At 46.4% G+C, this 22626-nt stretch overlaps 1 protein-coding gene across 3 annotated transcripts in view; it reads right to left on the reverse strand.

Annotated features, from left to right (window-relative positions):
* DOCK11 (dedicator of cytokinesis 11) overlaps window positions 1–22626 on the reverse strand; it is a 199678-nt gene that overhangs the window by 120071 nt on the left and 56981 nt on the right. For all 3 annotated transcript variants that reach the window (XM_069943237.1, XM_069943236.1, XM_069943239.1), the window contains exons 17-29: window positions 22052–22236; window positions 21896–21961; window positions 20044–20136; window positions 19826–19949; window positions 17557–17678; window positions 17396–17476; window positions 15836–15925; window positions 13060–13178; window positions 12427–12496; window positions 11680–11805; window positions 3624–3695; window positions 2548–2694; window positions 216–299 (exon numbers count right to left, since the gene is read on the reverse strand). In XM_069943237.1, coding sequence (XP_069799338.1) covers window positions 216–299; window positions 2548–2694; window positions 3624–3695; window positions 11680–11805; window positions 12427–12496; window positions 13060–13178; window positions 15836–15925; window positions 17396–17476; window positions 17557–17678; window positions 19826–19949; window positions 20044–20136; window positions 21896–21961; window positions 22052–22236 — 1379 coding nt within the window. The remainder of the gene's footprint in view (window positions 1–215; window positions 300–2547; window positions 2695–3623; window positions 3696–11679; window positions 11806–12426; window positions 12497–13059; window positions 13179–15835; window positions 15926–17395; window positions 17477–17556; window positions 17679–19825; window positions 19950–20043; window positions 20137–21895; window positions 21962–22051; window positions 22237–22626) is intronic.

The raw sequence follows: 22626 nt of genomic DNA on the forward strand, positions 1-22626 counted from the left end.
GGCAGCCTCAGCCCATATAAGAAAATCTCCTGCACCTATACCCATAGACACTGAGATCAAAAAGCTTTGTTTTCCATGTTTACACATGATCTATGGAGTCTAGACAGCGGATAGCAGCATACAGAGGATAACTGTATGCAAAGAGAAAAATAACAATTTCATTACTTTTGCAATACATCATAAATCTATTTCTGAATATGTATTTATTCATTTACCTTTGGATCTTTAAGGCTGAATCCAGACATGTAGTCATTGATGAGATTAAAGACAAATCCTCTGTCCATAAATGTCAGACCCCTCTGAAAATACATGGGAGAAGGGAAAGGCAAGGTCATTAATATTAAAGGAGTTATCCTGCGCTACACAAACATAGCCACTTTCTTCCAGAGACAGCACCTCTCTTGTCCCCAGTTTGGGTGCAGGTTTTGTAACTCAGTTCCATTGAAATGAATAGAGCTTAATTGCAAACCACACCTGAACTGGAGACAAGAGTTCTGCTGTCTCTGAAAGAAAGTGGCCATGTTTTTGTAGTGCTAAAAACCCCTTTAACATCCAGTTTTCTATTAAAGGGGTTATCCAGCGCTTCAAAAACATGGCCACTTTTCCCCCTACTGTTGTCTCCAGTTCAGTTGCAGTTTGCAATTAAGCTCCATTTACTTCAATGGAACTGAGTTTCAAAACCCCATCCAAACTGGAGACAACAGTAGGGGGAAAGTGGCCATGTTTTCGTAGCGCTGGATAACCCCTTTAAAGGCATAGACATGTAGGTACGATGAAATGGCAGGTTCTAAAACGAACAAAAAAGCTTGCTTATATATAAGGGGGTCACACAATGAAGATCACATAGTAATCAACTATGGATATTCTCAACTTCAGTGATCTATCACTAAGACAGGCCCTTCTGGACAGACATCTCTGCTGTAGCTGCTACTGGAAAAGTGTGTTCCTCCATGGGTATGGCTTGGAGAAAGATAGGTGGTTACATGTTGCTGTCGCTCACACTCTGAACCAATGTAAACTATGTTTCCTGCCTAAACCCCTCAAACCTATACTAATGAAAGGGAAACCCCCTAAGTCTGATATGGTCTCCAGAAGGGAGTGAGTATACCTGGGAGGGAACCAAGATAGTGCTGCACAGCTTAAGCCACGTAAACTCAGGACACAACAAATATTTCCTCACCTGATCTACACGAAGATGACCCAGAGCATACCCTGGGATAAGTTCCTGCAGGCGACAGATAGATGCAAGACTACGCTGACTAGTAAGATAGGGGAGGTCATGATTAGAGATGAGCGAACCTGGAGCATGCTTGAGTCCATCCGAACCCGAACTTTCGGCATTTGATTAGCGGTGACTGCTGAACTTGGATAAAGCCCTAAGGCTATGTGGAAATCATGGATATAGTCATTGGCTGTATCCATGTTTTCCAGGCAACCTTAGGGCTTTATCCAAGTTCAGCAGCCACCACTAATCAAATGCCGAACGATCGGGTTCGGATGGACTTAAACCCGAACCCGGTTCGCTCATCTCTAGTCAAGATAGATGTCAGATTGTTGCAGGTCTTGCAGGAGCACACGACACAGATGAAGGACCAGGTAAGTCACACCTCTACCATAAAGTCTATACTAGACTTGAGCGCAGAAAATATGTTTTTCCAAGGAAAATCCTTTATGATATATATTTACAAAGTCTAGAAATTACCAATAGGGATGTAACAAGTAACCATGGGACTATGCAGTGTCGGACTGGGGTATCTGGGGCGTTCCAGAGCAAATGATCCCGGGACCCAACAATGAAGAACCAGGGAGAAACAACACGTCAGTCAATGTAAGTGCAGGTTCTAAAGCTGGGGGCCCACCGGAGGATTCTCTGGTTCTCTAGTGGGCCAGTCCGACACTGGGACTATGTAACTATTCTTGGAATAGGGCTCTACTATGACAACCAAAAACCGTTGAGGTCATGCCATTAATAATTTGCCTTTATTTTACCCTCAGTATATGTAATCTGAATTCAATGTCGCCTATTAGTGTGATTGATAACTGCACTTCACATATGGTTGGAGATGGGCCCTCTTGCAAGTCCCCCCAGCAGTTATCGTCCTACTACCATAGTGGTTACACCCTTGTCCAGGAAGCAAATTCTCTGGGCAGAAGATCAAATATCCATACTGTACACAAGAGAAGTTGGCTGCATACGCCCGGGGGGGGCGGAAAGGGGGCGTGTAGTGGGCGGAACGGAGGGCGCGGACTCAGAGTACGCGCGATTTACCATCCATTCCGCCTAAATATACGCAGCTGGCGTAGGTTTTACATAAATCTCCGTAGTGCCGGAGCATTTTTAAGTCCGGCGTCAAAAACGCCGGACTTAATAAATGCCCCCCGGACAGTACATGGCGTATGTAATATCCATATGATGGGGAGTATTGGGAAGAGATCAGGGTCTAGGTAGATGTAAGGGGCAGGCTGCTGATTTGTGATGTAGCTAGTTTTTAAATCTTAGAACAAAGATAAATTGATGAAAAAACATAATTATTGTATCCTGGTTACCTTGATAAAATTGGCCAAGCTCATGTTGACACTGCGGGACTCGTCTGGGATCTCCCCATATCTTATAGTGACATGCGGTATTATAGAGAGCAGCAAAGAATGAAGAACGTTTTGGTAAGAGTCCGGAAACCTCTGGGGCCGAGGTACCTAAAGGAAATAAAAAGGAATGTTAAAAAAAAACAAGACAACAACAGCTCTGAAAATCATGTCGTCTATAGGTCAAGGATAAGGCAAATGATAAAGAGAATGTATCTTCTTCAATTTTATCTCCACTTTATGGTCCTATCTTGGCACATAAGGAATAGCTTAAAATGCCTGCTCACCCAGATAGACCCGTCTGCAACCACTGGCTGAATGGCCATTCCCTGTGTGTTGAGACATTACCATCATTACATTTCTTCTCTATGAGGCTTTCAAACATTGCTGAGCTTGGCAATCTAAAGGCTGTATTATACAACATGATAATCCGGGAGAGCGAGGGCCGACCTGTCAGCTAAGCACTCTCTTCCCCTTCATGCCCTGGTCGTTGTCTGTGTTATTAAACACACAGACAGTGAGGGGGGGGGGGGGGGGACAGCAGGAGGGGCCACCCGACCAATACTTTGATCGTTTGGGTGGCCCATTGACGGCAGGGCTTTTAGAAATAGGGCTTTTAGTAAGCTCCCAGCAGATAAACAGGGTGCTGGCCGTGCATGCTGCTTCATTTACTCAAGGGGAAAATTCTCAGGGTGGGTGGAGGTCACTGCTACCGAAACCTAACTGGTTGGCTAGTTGTCACCAGTTCTGTGGATAGGGCCCAACTTTGAATATTGGGACCGCCCCTTAAAGGGGTTATCCAGCGCTATAAAAACATGGCCACTTTCTCCCTACTGTTGTCTCCAGTTTGGGTGGGGTTTTGAAACTCAGTTCTATTGAAGTAAATAGAGCTTAATTGCAAACCGCACCTGAACTGGAGACAACATAGGGGGAAAAGTGGCCATGTTTTTGTAGCGCTGGAAAACCCCTTTAAAGAGGTAGAAATCAATGTAAGAAATGTATGAAAAGTGCTAATGGCGATTGTTGTCAGAATAGCTTACCTTGATCTTGTTTTCTTCTATCAGGTATAATGCCATTGCCTTTGCTAATGCTTCAAAGAAAAACCATGAGTACTGAAAAAAATAAATAAAGCAATGCGGTACTTTTGAGTTTCTTATTATATAACAGCAGGTGTATAATTTTGTATAACTTTATGTGTCTTAGCTTTACAGAGCCATCATACTGATAGAACTGGCCCTTAAAACGACTCTGTACCCATAATCTGACCCCACCTAACCACTTGTACCTTCGGATAGCTGCTTTTAATCCAAGATCTGTCCTGGGGTCCGTTCAGCAGGTGATGCGGTTATTGTCCTAAAAAACAACTTTTAAAATTGCAGCCCCGTGCCCAACAGCCGAGGCTTAGAATATCCAAATGTCCTAACTTTGCACCACCCCTCCGTCCCTCCTCCCCACCCTCTTTCTCATTAGGAATGCCACTGGAACATTTTCTCCTGTGTGCAGTGGCGGAACTACCGCCGTAGCAGCAGTAGCCGCTGCTACGGGGCCCGCCGTATCAGGGGGCCCGGTGCCCGATCCTGTAATGGACCCGGCTCCCTGAGAAGACACTTGCAGCACCCGGCCGCCTCCCGGGTGCTTCAAATGCCAAGCTGCAGTGTGCTGTGCGGCCCCTGTCCCCGGCGTCCGCTGCGGCTCCCGCCCCCTGCGCCTCTGTCCTGCGGCCCCCGCCCCCGTTCTCTACGGCCCCCGCCCCCGTTCTCTGCGGCCCCTCACCTATGTCCCTCTGCGGCCCCGGTCATGTGTCCCCCTGCGGCCCCCGCACCCTGCGTCTCTGTGCTGCGGCCCCCGCCCCCATTCTCTGCGTCCCCTGCATCCCCGCCCCCGTTCTCTGCGGCCCCTGCGGACCCTCACCTATGTCCCTCTACGGCCCCGGTCATGTGTCCCCTTGCGGCCCCCGCACCCTGCGTCTCTGTCCTGCGGCCCCCGTTCCCTGCGTCCCCTGCAGCTCCCGCCCCATCCTGTGTCCCCATGCAGCCCCTTACCTGTGTCTCCCTGTGGCCCCCAATAGTGTCCTCTGCAGTGTCCCCATCAGCCCCCCTCCCCATATAGTGTCCCCATCAGCCCCCCCTCCCCATATAGTGTCCCCATCAGCCCCCCCCTCCCCATATAGTGTCCCCATCAGCCCCCCTCCCCATATAGTGTCCCCATCAGCCCCCCCTCCCCATATAGTGTCCCCATCAGCCCCCCCTCCCCATATAGTGTCCCCAGCAGCAGCCCCCCTCCCCATATAGTGTCACCATCAGCCCCCCTCCCCATATAGTGTCACCATCAGCCCCCCTCCCCATATAGTGTTCCCAGAAGCCCCCCCATATAGTGTCCCGAGCAGCAGCCCCCATATAGTGTCCCCAGCAGCAGCCCCCCTCCCCATATAGTGTCTCTAGCAGCAGCCCCCTCCCCATATAGTATCCCCATCAGCCCCCCCTACCCATATAGTGTCCCCATCAGCCCCCCCTCCCCATATAGTGTCCCCAGCAGCAGCTTCCCTCCCCATATAGTGTCACCATCAGCCCCCCTCCCCATATAGTGTCCCTAGCAGCAGCCCCCATATAGTGTCCCCAGCAGCCCCCCCTCCCTATATAGTGTCCCCATCAGCCCCCCCCTCCCCATATAGTGTCCCCATCAGCCCCCCCCTCCCCATATAGTGTCCCCATCAGGCCGCCCCCCCTCCCCATATAGTGTCCCCATCAGCCCCCCTCCCCATATAGTGTCCCCATCAGCCCCCCTCCCCATATAGTGTCCCCATCAGCCCCTCCCTCCCCATATAGTGTCCCCATCAGCCCCCCCCCTCCCCATATAGTGTCCCCATCAGCCCCCCCACTCCATATAGTGTCCCCATCAGCCCCCCTCCCCATATAGTGTCCCCATCAGCCCCCCTCCCCATATAGTGTCCCCATCAGCCCCCCACCCGATATAGTATCCCCATCACCCCCCCCTCCCCATATAGTGTCCCCATCAGCCCCCCCTCCCCATATAGTGTCCCCATCAGCCCCCCCTCCCCATATAGTGTCCCCAGCAGCAGCCCCCCTCCCCATATAGTGTCACCATCAGCCCCCCCTCCCCATGTAGTGTCCCCATCAGCCCCCCCTCCCCATATAGTGTCCCCATCAGCCCCCCTCCCCATATAGTGTCCCCAGCAGCAGCCCCCCTCCCCATATAGTGTCACCATCAGCCCCCCTCCCCATATAGTGTTCCCAGAAGCCCCCCCCCTCCCCATATAGTGTCCCTAGCAGCAGCCCCCATATTGTGTCCCCAGCAGCAGCCCCCCTCCCCATATAGTGTCCCCAGCAGCAGCTTCCCTCCCCATATAGTGTCCCCATCAGCCCCCCTCCCCATATAGTATCCCCATCAGCCCCCCTCCCCATATAGTGTCCCCATCAGCCCCCCCCCTCCCCATATAGTGTCCCCATCAGCCCCCCCTCCCCTATATAGTGTCCCCATCAGCCCCCCCTCCCCATATAGTGTCCCCATCAGCCCCCCCTCCCCATATAGTGTCCCCATCAGCCCCCCTCCCCATATAGTGTCCCCATCAGCCCCCCCTCCCCATATAGTGTCCCCATCAGCCCCCCCTCCCCATATAGTGTCCCCATCAGCCCCCCCCTCCCCATATAGTGTCCCCATCAGCCCCCCTCCCCATATAGTGTCCCCATCAGCCCCCCCTCCCCATATAGTGTCACCATCAGCCCCCCTCCCCATATAGTGTCCCCAGCAGCAGCTTCCCTCCCCATATAGTGTCCCCATCAGCCCCCCTCCCCAAATAGTATCCCCATCAGCCCCCCTCCCCATATAGTGTCCCCATCAGCCCCCCCCTCCCCATATAGTGTCCCCATCAGCCCCCCTCCCCATATAGTGTCCCCATCAGCCCCCCTTCCTATATAGTGTCCCCAGCAGCAGCCCCCCTCCCCATATAGTGTCCCCAGCAGCAGCCCCCCTCCCCATATAGTGTCACCATCAGCCCCCCCTCCCCATATAGTGTTCCCAGAAGCACCCCCATATAGTGTCCCCAGCAGCAGCCCCCCTCCCCATATAGTGTTCCCAGAAGCCCCCCCATATAGTGTCCCTAGCAGCAGCCCCCATATAGTGTCCCCAGCAGCAGCCCCCCTCCCCATATAGTGTCCCCAGCAGTCCCCCCATATAGTGTCTCCAGCAGCAGCCCCCTCCCCATACAGTGTCCCCAGCAGCCCCCCTATTTAGTGTCCCTAGCAGCAGCCCCCCATATAGTGTGCCCAGCAGCCCCCCATATAGTGACCCCATCAGCCTCCCCATAGTGTCCCCCGCGGCAGCCCCCCATATAGTGTCCCCAGCAGCAGCCCACACACATAGTGTCCCCAGAAGCCTCCCATAGTGTCCCCAGCAGTAGCCCACACACATAGTGTCCCCAGAAGTAGCCCCCCCATATAGTGTCCCCAGCAACAGCCCCCCGATATAGTGTCCCCAGCAACAGCCCCCCGATATAGTGTCCCCAGCAGCTCCCCCCCCATATAGTGTCCCCAGCAGCCCCCCCTCCCCATATAGTGTCCCCCCCCCAGCTTCCCAGGGCCAATCCCCCTATCCCCTCCGTGTGCCAGGGCCACCACCACCCCAATGTCCCAGAGGCCCCTGTGCAGCCTTATCCCCCAACCTCACGACCTACAGGGTCCCTGTCCCCTACCATCACCATCACTGCCCCCCACAGACCAGAGAGAAGAGGAAGGCAGGCACAAAAGCCACACAGGACCAGAGGACGGAGCAGGAACCAGGACAGGTGATATTACCCCCAGAGAACTACAACACCCACTATGTCCTCCTAAATGTTCATGATGGGAGTTGTAGTTTAGCAGCCTGTGGACATTCAAGTTGCTGAACTACAACCCCCATCATGCCCTATTGACGATTCATAGTGGGGGTTGAAGTTCTGCAATGGATTAGAGGTCCACATAGTTTGGGAGGTTGGGGAGGCAGTGGCACAGTAGAACTACATTTCCCAGCATGATGTGTGGTAATATGCAGGACTACAACTCTCAGCATAGTGTGTGGTAATATACAGGACTACATCTCCCAGCATGGTGTGTGGTAATATACAGGACTACATCTCCCAGCATGCTGTGTGGTAATATACAGGACCACATCTCCCAGTATGCTGTGTGGTAATATACAGGACTACATCTCCCAGCATGGTGTGTGGTAATATAAAGGACTACAACTCCCAGCATGGTGTGGGGTAATATACAGGACTACATCTCCCCGCATAGTGTGTGGTAATATACAGGACTACATCTCCCAGCATGCTGTGTGGTAATATGCAGGACTACATCTCCCAGCATGCTGTGTGGTAATTTGCAGGACTACATCTCTCAGCATGCTGTGTGGTAATATGCAGGACTACATCTCCCAGCATAGTGTTTGGTAATATACAGGACTACATCTCCCAGCATGGTGTGTGGTAATATGCAGGACCACATCTCCCAGCATGGTGTGTGGTAATATACAGGACTACATCTCCCAGCATGGTGTGTGGTAATATGCAGGACTACATCTCCCAGCATGGTGTGTGGTAATATACAGGACTACATCTCCCAGCATGGTGTGTGGTAATATGCAGGACTACATCTCCCAGCATGGTGTGTGGTAATATACAGGACTACATCTCCCAGCATGGTGTGTGGTAATATACAGGACTACATCTCCCAGCATGGTGTGTGGTAATATACAGGACTACATCTCCCAGCATGGTGTGTGGTAATATACAGGACTACATCTCCCAGCATGGTGTGTGGTAATATACAGGACTACATCTCCCAGCATGGTGTGTGGTAATATACAGGACTACATCTCCCAGCATGGTGTGTGGTATGCACTCCACCCAGGTGGTGCAATTATTTTTGCAGGTATAAGACGGATCTTACATGCCCAGAGAATAGGCGTAATATACGCCATGGAGAGGCCATAGTACAGTGTAGGGTCCGCCTCGATATGAGTCCACCTTATCGTGCTGGGGTGGTTTACACTGTTTGCAAATGGTAACCAAGAGCCTCATTATTTTTGTGGGAATTTTTTTGGCAGTTGGGGGGGGGGGGGGGGGGGAGGGGAGGGCTGCTTTTAACTATTTTTATGTCTGTAGTGGGTCTGTATCTTGCCATTGCGGTGAGCTGTTGCACTTTTCTGTGTTTTTGTGTGGTAATATGCAGGACTACATCTCCCAGCATGATGTGTGGTAATATACAGGACTACATCTCCCACCATGGTGTATAGGGTAGGCTGTAGAACTACATCTCCCAGCATGTTGTGTGGGATAATATGCAGGACTACATCACATAATAGGAGTTGTAGTTCTGCAGAAGATAAGACGATGACAGGGTACACGAGGGGGAGATGGTGGTACAGTACACTAGCGACCATGTGGGTGCATGTGTACATGTAGGGCTCACAACACGTTACCAGAGGCAGAGTTCCTTCCAGGAGTATGCTGGGATGGGGGGGGGGGGGGGCATAAAGTTTTTTGCTATGGGGCCCCATGAATCCTAGTTACGCCCCTGCCTGTGTGAACATTGCACAGGTGCCTTAACGATCCAGCCCATGTGCCGTGCTGACACTGCTGATGAATAGGAGGCAATCTGCTTGGAGCATTCCTAATGATGAGGAGGGTGGGGAGGAGGGACGGAGAGGTTGTGCAAAGTTAGGACATTTAGATATTCTAAGCCTCGGCTGTTAGGCATGGGGCTGCAATTTTAAAAGTTGTTTTTTAGGACAATAACTGCATCACCTGTCGAACGGACCCCAGGACAGATCTTGGATTAAAAGTAGCTATCCGAAGGTACAAGTGGTTTGGGGGGGGTCAAATTGTGGGTACAGAGTCACTTTAAACACAACTAATAGTTGCTTTATACACAAGTTTACACCAATTGTGCACTATATATATTATATAACAACTAGAGGTCTAAAAAATTATTGAAGAATGCCCCAAGTAACAAAGAATATAAAGAAATGAATAAAACAAAAAAAAAAAAAACTATAATGGCTATGTATGCATGTATTGAAGGTCTCTCTCACCTACTCACCCTATCAATATATATTCTATCCAATCTATAACAAATGACTGTGTACTGGGCTGTGACAGGGTCCAGGCACCATCACTTTATCTACACAGAATTAATTAAATCCAGCTCATATCTGTGAATGTAATGTCAACATTCTGCTAGCAAGGTTATCAGCTATTTGTTTGTGTCCATTTGGCTGATGTTTAATCTGGGATTTATAAAATATCTATTTTCTGATTATGATAAGATATCCTGAATTCACTATTATAAAATTATCTAGGTCACGGAAAAAAGACCAAGTTCGCCCTCCTTCGAGGTTACGTTTTTATCTACCTGTGCCTGAATGACGATAGCCACGTCCCCACAAACAAATAAACAGTGGCGAAAGCAATAAAAGACATAAAAGATTTTAATATATGATCAAATGAGTTAGAGGTAAGTTCATCTCTACGACCCTTGAACCTTGCTCAAAAATGACTGAGGCTCCTGATCATCAATAAGTTCTCCTCAGACTGAAGCAATGATCTGAAGCCTGCATGGATCGCAGTACTGGGAGAGGGTCTACAGAAGGTAACAGAACCCCCAGCAAGTGACACCTGAAAATAATGTTTTTTCAACTGAATTGTGCTTGTTGCTGGATGGAGTTCTAGGTGGTCAACTACCCTGTCTATCCACTCCTCTCATCCCTATCCAACTAGATAAAAGACCTAAAGGAAAACTATGGGCAGGATAGGCGCATCTAACCTACTGATATGTCCCTATAGTGCACAGTGCGCTGAGGATGAAGGTAGGTTTCTTTGCCACCATTTCTGTGCAGTTTGAAATTCAATCCTTATGCTAATAACACAGTTTGGTGCACTGGGGGCGGTACTACCTACCTTCCGGACTGCCTGCTCTGCAGATTTTCATCAGAAGGGGCAAATTGGCTGGGGAGGATTGGGGCACTGGAGGCAGTGGCTGATCAGTGGCTGAGGCAGTACACCACTGCAGCGGAGTGGGGACTGCACGCGTGAGCCAAGGAGGTAAGTATAGTTATCCCCCTTCCAGCAGGTACCAATATAGAGAGCTTTTTAGAGGGACTCTGTCAGTAGGTTTCTGCTATCCTATCTCAGGGTAGCATAAACTAGTTACAGAGAAGCTGAACAGAATGATGTGTCACTTACATTGTTCTGTGCAGCTGATTCTGAGATATCCTCCTGAATAACATGGATAATAAGTAGTCCTCTCCATTATGTGTATGAGCCCAGTAGTCCTGGATATTCATGAGAAGCAGAAAACTCCGCCCACCAGCTGCTGATTGGCAGTTATCTATCCATGCTGTGTATAGGCAGCAACTGTTAATCAGCAGCTGGAGGGCGGGGGGAGGCGTGTGGCATGCATCCTATTCTCCTGCACATTAGGAGAACAGCTGAACGGAATGAGGTAAGTAATACACTGATCTGTTCAGCATTTCTGTCACTAGTTTATGCTGCCTTCATTTAAGGTGGAATAAACCTACTGACAGATCCCCTTAAGGTAAAATTTAGTGTTGCCCTAAAGAAGCAAATAGTATAACTCTAAACTAGTGAAAATAACATGAGGGCTTCCACAAGAGATCAGAATGGCTGGCTTCACAATGCCTTAAAATTGGAAAAACGTATAAAAAGCCATGTTTTTTTTATTGCTTTACACACATGGAGTGTTTTTGGTGCAGTGTTTTTCTCTCCTTTCTGGCATTTTGGAGGCTCTTTTCCAAAATGCAGCATGTTGAGGGTGTGGCCTTTCTTTTGCAAACTGTGGTGTTTTTTTTCCCATAGACTTCAATGGGAATGTTCTGGTCATCTTAAAAACATCATTGCTGTGTATATGGCGCTTTTTTCCCCCTGATGTTTTTGTACCCTTTTGGTCCAGCAACTAGGTCATGTGATGGCAGAGGAAATGGTTCAGTCATCTTGGTGCACACAAAAACACCTAAACCATGGTATAAAAGCAGCCCAGCCATACACTATATAACTATATAACACAGCCGACACTATCACATTACCTTCAGTAACTTATTTATTGCCAGGAAATCAGCTGACTGCTTCAGGACTGTAATCAATGTGGTGGCCAGAATCTCATGCAGAGTCTTGCTCTGAGGAGAATGCTGCTTCTCTGTTTTGAAGACGTACTGCGAAGATCATAACAAAATAATAGTTACTATGGCTACACAAAAAAAGACAAGACACAAGAAGGCACTGATGTTCTTACAGGATAAAAGGAGTTTTCTATACAGATTTTTTTTCTATAAATACTCCACACTTCTTCCTGTGATGTGCCAGTGACCTGAGTCCCTGTATGAGAAGGACGTCACAGGAAGCAACAGAGAGCACCAGGGGCCAAACAGCATTAGAACAGCAGCAGTAATATGTATATTAATGTTTTCAGACCCCTATACACTGTTTTTTTAATTGTTAATTTGTAACTATGAATTGAAGCAACTTTACTCTTCGTCTTCATTAAAAATTTCCTACCATTTAGCTGCTATTAGATACATTTATGGGAGAGATTTAGATAATACTGTATTATTCTTTCCCATAATTTTGCTGTATGTTTACATAGGAGTTTTTATACAGTTCAATAAGGACTGCATACACAGCCATTATAGGTAATAGTATATTCTGTAACTGGCAAAGGCTTTATACACAGATAATTACTGATATACATGGAAAAGTTTAGTTTGGGTAAAGAATGACATTTATGTTATGAAAGATGGAAACCATAAACTTTTTTTTTCAAAGCTTCATCTTACCTTTATGAAAGAGCGAAGGTAATGATCTAAACCTTCTTCATGGCACTTGGACACAATATGGAGCAGCACCCTTTAATGTAAGCATTAGATAAAGGATTTGCAATTAGAGAGACACACGTTATATGTACTAATATCCTATATATGTAAATATTACTAACATAAAAGAAGCCAAGAAGCTGCAAAATATATGTGGCCTGCCAGTGGGGGGAAATCCATGCCCCTATATCTCTAGGATCTGAGGTTATAGAATGATATTTAAAAAAGAAATTTGTTGGACTGACAACAGGTCCTCTTTAACTGGGTTATTTGATGAATAAGAATTATTTATTCTGCCATGCTTGCAGTAACAAAGACAACTTCACTTCATCAGAATAGACATCAGGGAAGTGCTTCTGTTAACATGTAACTGTGCTGGGCCCTGCAGTTTCCAACTCTGCCATTAGTGGCAGCAGAGGGTGTGTTATAATTTGTTTATATAATTTGAATTTACCCTTTAAGCCCATTGATGTGGGTTATGGGTTGTTTCAACCTACACAGCAAGGAATCTGAAATACTTAGACTAAAATAAACATATTCTAACATAACATCTAATGTGAAACACAACTATTATATTCATAAGGAACAAACACTTACAAAGTACAATTTAAAGCTACTTCATCTTCGGTGGAAAGTGAGGTCAAAACTTGAAAGAGTTGCATGAGAATCACAGGTAAAAATTGTACCATGACATGGACCTCCATGGCATGCAGACACTGCAAGGAATTGACAAAAAATATTAGTGGTGTAATACATACAGGATTCCACTAGATGGCGGCAACGATCCATCTGACTGATAGAGAGTATGTTCAAACATGAAAATCAATCAGGACAATCTTTGCAACCACTGATGTGTATCTACTCAATGTCATGTCCAGTCTATTACACAAGAAAGAGAATGTAAACTTCTGAGTTCACCTCTTGCAATTCAATTGTCTGACTGGAACATGCAATATAATATTGTGTTTTTTAACCACACAAATAAGTGGGCTGCGCTAATGACTAATACACACAGCCAATTTGTTGCACTTTAGGCTATTAAGAAAGGACCATCAAATCCTTCTAGTCTCTGTTTATATAAAATGTTACCAAATCCATGTTAAACCTATCTTCTCCTTCTGATATGTGCTTAGTGCACAGTACATTTCTTTTCTGCCATCGTGATATACACTCACCGGCCACTTTATTAGGTACACCATGCTAGTAACGGGTGGTCTTCTGCTGCTGTAGCCCATCTGCCTCAAAGTTCAACGTACTGTGCGTTCAGAGATGCTCTTCTGCCTACCTTGGTTGTAACGGTTGGCTATTTGAGTCACTGTTGCCTTTCTATCAGCTCGAACCAGTCTGCCCATTCTCCTCTGACCTCTGGCATCAACAAGGCATTTCCGCCCACAGAACTGCCGCTCACTGCATGTTTTTTCTTTTTCGGACCATTCTCTGTAAACCCTAGAGATGGTTGTGCGTGAAAATCCCAGTAGATCAGCAGTTTCTGAAATACTCAGACCAGCCCTTCTGGCACCAACAACCATGCCACGTTCAAAGGCCCTCAAATCACCTTTCTTCCCCATACTGATGCTCGGTTTGAACTGCAGGAGATTGTCTTGACCATGTCTACATGCCTAAATGCACTGAGTTGCCGCCATGTGATTGGCTGATTAGAAATTAAAGGAGAAGTCCGGCGAAAATTATTTTTTTATATGTTATTACTTATGGAAAGTTATACAATTTTCTAATGTACATTAATTATGGGAAATGCTCATATACTGCTATTTCCCTTAATTTAGTGTATCAGGAAGTGTTAGAATTATCTCAGAAGCAGTGACGTCACGACCAACGGTGTAATTCCTATGGAGTGTCCAGCAGGGGGCGCTCTATATATAGAAGTCAATGAGTACCATTGACTTCTATATATAGTGCGCCCCTGCTGGACACTCCATAGGAATTACAGTGTATGTAATGTAATGTAATGCACTGTACTGTTGTGACTTTATGAATACATTTATGGAATACTTTGGGGAGCAAGTGTCCTTGCTCCCCAAAGTATCCCATAAATGTATTCAATGAATACATTTGCAGGGCACCGAGCAGGGAGGGAGAGAGGTGCCATCTACCTCCCCCCTCCCTGCTCGGTGCTGGGAACATATACAAAGTACTACTCCCCCATTATCTGCAGATAATGGGGGAGTAGTACCTTTTGCTATCTCTATCACCGCCCGCGCCGCCGCTCACACAGGGGCTGCTATTCATCGCGACGCTGATTCCCCGCCGCCCGCGCCGCTTCTAACTACCCGCCCACTCGCTCGCCCGCCCCGTTCCTGGCCGCCGCTCTCTACTCATGCCGGCCGCGTCAGCCCACCCCCACCCCGGCCGGGAGCACGGCGCTTCCTGGTGTCCCCGGCCGGGGTGGGGGCGGGCTGACGCGGCCGGAATGAGCAGAGAGCGGCGGCCAGGAACGGGGCGGGCGGGCGGGTAGTTAGGAGCGGCGCGGGCGGCGGGGAATCAGCAGCGCGATCGTAAGTTTGATGCCGGGAGGAGGAGGAGGAGGAGGGGGAGCGGGGGGGGGCATGAATAGCAGCCCCTGTGTGAGCGGCGGCAGCGGCGGCGGCGGCGATGTGATAGGCATATCTGGCATTATCTGCAGATAATGGGGGAGTAGTGCTTTGTATATGTTCCCAGCACCGATCAAGGAGGGGGGAGGTAGATGGCACCTCTCTCCCTCCCTGCTCGGTGCCCTGCAAATGTATTCATTGAATACATTTATGGGATACTTTGGGGAGCAAGGACACTTGCTCCCCAAAGTATTCCATAAATGTATTCATAAAGTCACAACAGTACAGTGCATTACATTACATTACATACACTGTAATTCCTATGGAGTGTCCAGCAGGGGCGCACTATATATAGAAGTCAATGGTACTCATTGACTTCTATATATAGAGCGCCCCCTGCTGGACACTCCATAGGAATTACACCGTTGGTCGTGACGTCACTGCTTCAGAGATAATTCTAACACTTCCTGATACACTAAATTAAGGGAAATAGCAGTATATGAGCATTTCCCATAATTAATGTACATTAGAAAATTGTATAACTTTCCATAAGTAATAACATATAAAAAAATAATTTTCGCCGGACTTCTCCTTTAAGTGGTAACGTGCAGTTGGACAGGTGTACCTAATAAAGTGGCCGGTGAGTGTAGCTGTGGCACTTCCTTACCACTATGCCCATAGAATACAATGGCTGCATCATCAATGAATGATGGTATTACTATATTATTCAGATCCCGCCCCCTCTTTATAAATCAATCACAGTGGCTGTCAAAGTTCTTTGTGGCAGGACACAGATTGGAAAAGAATTAAAAAATAATTTGTACCTTTAAATATTTTACAAGCTCCCCGGGAATGTCTTTTGAGCTGGACAGGGTTTTCTGGCAGTACTCAAAGAAATTGTACAGATGTAAATCCTAAAATAAAGCAATGGGTCAGTAATAATATATTAATAATACAACAAGAAGATATAATGTTTAAAGGGGTAGTGCAGCAAAAAAAAAAAATCTTTCAAATCATCTGGTGCAAGAATGTGCCAGAGATTTGTAATTTACTTCTATTAAAAAAATATCAAGTCTCCAGTACTTATTAGCTGCTGTATGTCCTGCAGGAAGTGGGGTTTTCTCTCGAGTCTGACCCAGTGCTCTCTGCTGCCACCACTGTCCATGTCAGGAACTGTCCAGAGCAGCAGCAAATCCCCATAGAAAACCGCTCCTGCTCTCCAGACTGGAAAGAATACACACATTCCTGTAGGACATGCAGCAGCTGATAAATACTGGAAGACTCAAGATATTTTTTAATAGAAGTAAATTACAAATCTCTGCCACTTTCTGGAATTAATTGATTTGAAAGAATTTTTAACACCTATATTAGGGCACTTTTACACAGTCAGACTAGCACAGCATACACATGCAAATGAGCGAGATCGGTGATCATCTGCACAGCCTTTACAAGACTCTACATGGGAAAGTTGTGTGACTGGCTAACAATGATTTAAAGGGAATGTGTCATCAAAAAATGATTCTTTAAAAAATGTTTTTATGTTAAACATATTTTCAAAGAATTTTTGGTGACTTTTTTTTTTCAAATTTTTCTATCTACAGTATATTATAGAATAGTCCTGTAATCTTGCAGTTTTCATTCTCACCATTGGGGCTAAAACTAAGTTGAGATTTCCTGTTCTGTCTGTAGTGATAAGAGGAGGCTGCTGTAAAGTGATCTGTACGGTATTGCAGCGACATGTGACACCAGTAGATAGAGGAGACAATAGCAGCTCCCTGTGGAATGATCTCTTCAAAGGTGACAGAGCACGCTTAGTAATGTTTTACATTCATCTCAAGGGAGTAGAGTCTGTCTTGTTTTTGCGTATTGCCATCTATGTCCATGAGTCTTGCCGTAAAGCATGAAGCAGAAATGTTTTTGGGAGTCACAGGGTAGATGACATTGAAAGGCCACATATTTTTCTGCTCATGGTGCTGGTATGGTAGGCATGGGAATTTCGAACTCCTTGGTGCTGCTCTGATTTAACAAATTCCCTCAGTAAAGGAATGACAAACCTGTGACACTGGAATCACAGTTCTATCTGCAGGCACCATGTCATAGAGACGGAGGAGACGAGCAGTCTGATATATAGTTTTGTGTAAAAAGTTCCAGGGTAACTTGTCATTTATTCATGTAAATATGTGATTATTCTGGGCTAAGTAGTCAAGTGGGCGGTGCTACTCAGTGATTGACAGCTCTATTGTATAAGCTGTAAAGGTTATACAATAGATTTTCTGCATGTAAAGGTGAATTAACTGTATTTTGAATCTTCTCAGTGGTAAAAATATTGTTATAAGGACATGTACATAGTGTTTATTATCCACAGGCCTCATTGTGACACCTACTTGTGTATATACAGTGGATTCCAGGTGACTTCCGATTTTGAATAGTGGTTTTGCTCCATCGACCCATTTGATATCATTGCTCTAGAATTGCACAAAACATTGTCAAGATTACAATATGCCTGTCTGTCTCTCATATTCATCCATCCATTACTATCCTGTACCTTTTTGGTGTCTGTCTCAGTCTGTCCCAGATACCCAGAGGTAAGATTGGCAGCGACGGGCAGCTGCTGGTCACATGTACTAGGCCTGCCTTCCTTCAGTAAGCGGACCCAGCTGTACCCAACTATGAACAATAAGAAATTATTGGAGAACTGTATCAAGATATATGAAGGTGGTAGTGACAGCACTCCTGACATGGTGGACTGCTATACATTTGGCACTATTTACACAGCTCATATTAAGGCTAAGTTCACACAACATATTTATAAAAGCGTAACTGTCATTTTAGGGTCATTTTTCTGAAAACAATACATCTCTATAGTACAAGCGATTTAAAAAAAAAAACCTCTGTAATAGGTTTTATTTACCAAAAGAGTTTCCTTCTGTACTGAAAAAGCTGTTTTATTAGGTCCCCCCTCACTTCAGAAGAAGCAGGATTCCTGTGTCCATTATGGTCTATGGAGAGGGGGGGGCAGAGAGGAGTGAGTGAGCACGGAGCAGTTCTGCACAGCACAACACCCTGCAGTCTTCTCTCAGCAAGTTCCTAGATAAGCACTGACCTTTCTGACCTCTGAATCCAGTATTTTAGGTGCCCAGACAGTCTACAAAAAGCTGACCTTCTTGTCTTCTCTTCCTGCTCCCTTATCTCCCTCGGCCCCTCCCCCCTACATAGGATATAATGGAGACAGCAGAACCCGTCTTCACTGGCTTCTCTGTAATGAAGACGGATTTGCCTGATAATGCACAGATAAGAAGTGAGGGGGGAGGCCGGGAGATTGTTTTTGAGTACAGAAAGAGGCTTTTTTGCCTAATAAAACCTATTATAGAGTTTCTTAAAATTGTTTATACTACTGATTTCTGCAAAAAGAAAAAAATGCCAGTTACGGCGGTTATTAAATGAAAAAATACATTGCACTGATTGTGATGGAATCCCAGCTGCAGTGTATACACATATCAGTTTTGTGTGGCCGCTATTCATTGAATAGCAGCGGCGCAAGACTGACAGAGCACACAATGGAGAGTGCAGCTCCAGCCACACTTAACAATGTCGGCTATGATGAACTGGAATGCAGGCACACCCGTATGCGCCCGCATTCCAATTTTAAAAGAAATTAAGTTCATCTGGTCAGTACTGCAGTACCGGTCAGGATGAACTTTTCTGACACCGGCCGTTCTGTGACACGGCCATGTCACAGAACGGCCGTGTCATACATAGTGTGAACCAGGCCTAAAGATGTTTTTGGAACAATAATACTGATCGGCACATGCTGTATGCTTAACACATTTGTTTAGTGAGGTGCCAGTACTTAAAGGGGTTGTCCAGCATAAATTACGAATCAGTGATGCTGCCGGGGCCGTGGGGGAAATAACAGCGCTGTATTCTTCATCACAGCATTGTAGATTTACTAGTTTTTGCTGGACAACCTCTTTCAACAAAAGTCAAAGTCCTCCAGGATAGGCCATCAGGAATAACTGGAAGACTCTACTTTAGGCAATTGTCTCTTCTGTTTCTCATTCAAGATTTGTCAGATTCTGTGTGTTTTGAGCGAAGGATAAATAAAACAGAAAACATGTATTCACTAGGATGTGGTCACATATGGTGCAGCTTTTTGAACCAATTACATAAGCTTAAATAAAAAAGAGGAAAAACTATGGGGGAGGGGGGGGACTACCAAGATGCATTTATAGACAAGTCTTATAGGGGTTGTCCGGGGTTGCTCCTGGTGCATATAAAACAATAAACATGTTATCCTTGCATGTCCACGCTCCCTTGGTGTACTCCTCTGGTGTCAATGGTGTCCCCCGCTGACTGCAGAAATTCAACTTCAGGGACAAACTCGTCTAGGCCAGGCTTGCAGCCAATGACTGGCTGAGCGGGCTGTCACTCTCAAGACGTGTTTGTCTCAGAAGTGGAGGCTCTGCAGTCAGTGGTTGACACTGGCGACACCAGAAGAGACCAAGGGAGCGTGGACATTCAAGGAAAACATGCTTATTGTTTTATATGCACCAGCAGCAATATATTAAAAAAGGCTGACCTCCGGACAACCCCTTTAAGTAAAGCGCCCTCCCTCTCACTTACACTGATCTTATTGAAAGACATGAGAGCTGTAAACCAGCCAGAAAAACCTAGGCCAGCTCCAAGTCTACCATGCCCCACCCTTCCCTGACTGCCAGACTCGGCACACACACCATACATGCATAGTGATACACCAGAGTGATAAACCAAGGACTTTTAAGGTCCTCACACTAATCTTTCCCTTTGCCTTGTACCTGGGGTTTCAGCATTCTCATGCTTCTTACTGCTCCCTTTAGAATTGATGTCACAGCTCACGTGAAAAAAAGTGAACAACAAATGGTGCTTCTGCTGAAGATGTAAAGGAAGCTCGATTTTTATCTGAAAAAAAAAGTTTGTCATATATTGATATGTTATCATGTCTGTTTTAAGGGATGGGCAGTAGAGATCACTGCTATAGTACAAGAATACTGACCTCATCATAGAACTCTGGGCTCTGGTTATGGTGCAGGACCACAGCATAGGCCGATGTGGTGAATACAGGTCCCCCGGGCTTCCCATATATACACTGCGGCCAACAAGAAGTCATTATGTTACACTGACAAAAATGCATTTCCTACAGCTTATATCCTATGTATGAGCCAAGAGCCAAGAAACATAAAACATAAAGGAACATAAAACATAAGCATAATGCAACTTGGGTATCTTCCACACCAATGTGACTATTATTACATGCATTATACAGTCACACATTTCAAATCAACTGGTGTGAGTAAGTTATTTAGATCTGTAAACTACTTCTATTTGAAAACCTTTAGCTGCTGTATGTCCTGCAGGAAGTAGCGGATTCTTTCCAGTCTGACACAGTGCTCTCTGCTGCCACCACTGTCCCTGACAGGAACTGTCTAAAGCAGGAGAGGTTTTCTATGGGGATTTGCCACTGCTCTGGACAGTTTCTGTCATGGACAGAGGTGGCAGCAGAGAGCACTGTGTCAGACTGGAGAGAATACACCACTTCCTGCACCTCCATCCAACCCAGGGGCATGCTGAAAGTGAAGGGAGGCGGGGAGAGAGGCGACACAGGCCTAGGGCAAAGATGCTCTAGGCTACGCCAGATTGACTCCTCGTCCAGCCACAGCAATAAACGAAATACTTCGAAATACTGTCACCAGGAAAAAGGCCGACCCCCGAACCGGACGTGGCATGAGTACCTCTACAAACAGCTGTTTGGGGGCGGCTGGTTGTCACATCCGCGGCCGCGGCACATACCTCTCACCGCGCCACTGCTGCCCCATCTCCTGCTCTGTTCCGGGGCTCCTCCTCCTCCAGCTCCCTGTCAACTCAACGGGCGCGTCCCTGTCTTCTAGGGAGTGCGCGCGCCGGCTCTGCTATAATTTAAAGGGTCAGAGTGCCTTTAATTGGCTGCTGCTCTGAGGCTCTCCTACAAATTGCAGCCCTGCCCCACCACAGGTGTTGGAGCCTCTGCATGCTTCCTAGTGTGTTCTGTCCCAGCTACCTGTTGTTCCTACCCATTGTTCCTGCACATTGTTTCTGCCACCTGCGGTTCCCTGTATCCAGCTGCCTACCTGCTTGTCTGCCTGCTTGCCTACTGTTCCTGCTACACCTCGTCCGCCGTCACTAGCAAGCCAAGCCAGGGGTAGCGGCCTGGGGGTCGCCTGCCACAGCAGGTCCATCCCACCTTGCGGTGGGCTCTGGTGAAGACTAGCGGCCCCTTAGACTCCGCTCCCTGGTGCGGCTTACGCCATCGCTAGTGACGGTCCAGTGGATCCATGACTCCAGTCGTTACACTGGTACAGGCTTTAATGTTGGATCTCCTATGTCCACCTTTGCAATCTTTTTTATTATTTAAATGCAAATAAAAAGTGTTGATTAAAAATTTCTATAGTTATGTGTCAGAAGTTCCTATGCAGACCTATGTATCTCCAAGGCAAAAGTTTACCTATAATCCTTGTGTAGTTCTAGTCTGTTATTACCTTTCACCTGTCTTTTTTCTTGCTAACCTACTGAGTTTATAAGAGCAAAAAATAGGTGACACATGTCAGAAGAGTCAGAAGAGAAGATATAGTAACTTCAGGGTCAGACTACACATAGTTTGTGTGTAGTCTGTAACCATGGTGACTGTGTAGATTTTAGACGCATCAGGAAAGAATTGGTTGCAAAGGCAGAAATAGCTTATACAGGCTGAAGAACAGCACATGTAGATACAGTGCAGAATTCATACATGTCTTTTATTGCTGTGAATAAATCTGGAGTTATACATGTATACATGTGTATATCCCTAGCCTGGAAAACATATACCAACCAACCTTGAGGGCGGGTGCATCAGGCTCATCGATGTCTCGAAATTCAATCTTGACTGCAATATTCCTGGCCTAAGATTAAAAAAAACACACACAACCACAATACATTAGAGGAAAGTCCAATACACAACCATAGAGGACAAAACTGAATCATCCCCTTACCTTAGCAAATGCCTTTTGGCTATCATATTTTAAGTGTAACGGATATACATAGAGATGGTTTCTGTAGCTAGTGAAAGGGTAGCAATACTTTGTCACTTCAGGAACAAATTCCTCAACTTCCACAGCAATTTTTTGGTTCTCTTTGTCAAATGGTTTAATTGGTATATAGGAAGACGTCACCCAATCTGGTGGAGAAAATGATGGAATAATCAGAGAGAACTATTACACATTGCATTCACATATACATGAAGAAACTGTAACTGAGAGTTGGGATATAGTGGTAGTGAACAATAATCCTATAATATTAGACTCCATTCACACTACAATCGCCATCACAATTACAGTACATCCAGTTCCACCGGATATGACTGCTGCGCTATTCTTCTTGTCAAATTGATGGTCACCATGGCAGAACGTGACAGGGTTCAATAGACTCCCCAGGGCACAGTTGATGTTATTGTTGGAACTTCTGATCCAGTGATGTCTGGGGAGGATATAACTACAGAACAATACATGGGGTGAATCAAAAGTCTAAGGACACATTTTTATTTCACAAAAAAGGGAGAATGACATAT

This window comes from Dendropsophus ebraccatus, chromosome 10 (assembly GCF_027789765.1).
Source record: "Dendropsophus ebraccatus isolate aDenEbr1 chromosome 10, aDenEbr1.pat, whole genome shotgun sequence".
Taxonomy (NCBI): Eukaryota; Metazoa; Chordata; class Amphibia; order Anura; family Hylidae; genus Dendropsophus; species Dendropsophus ebraccatus.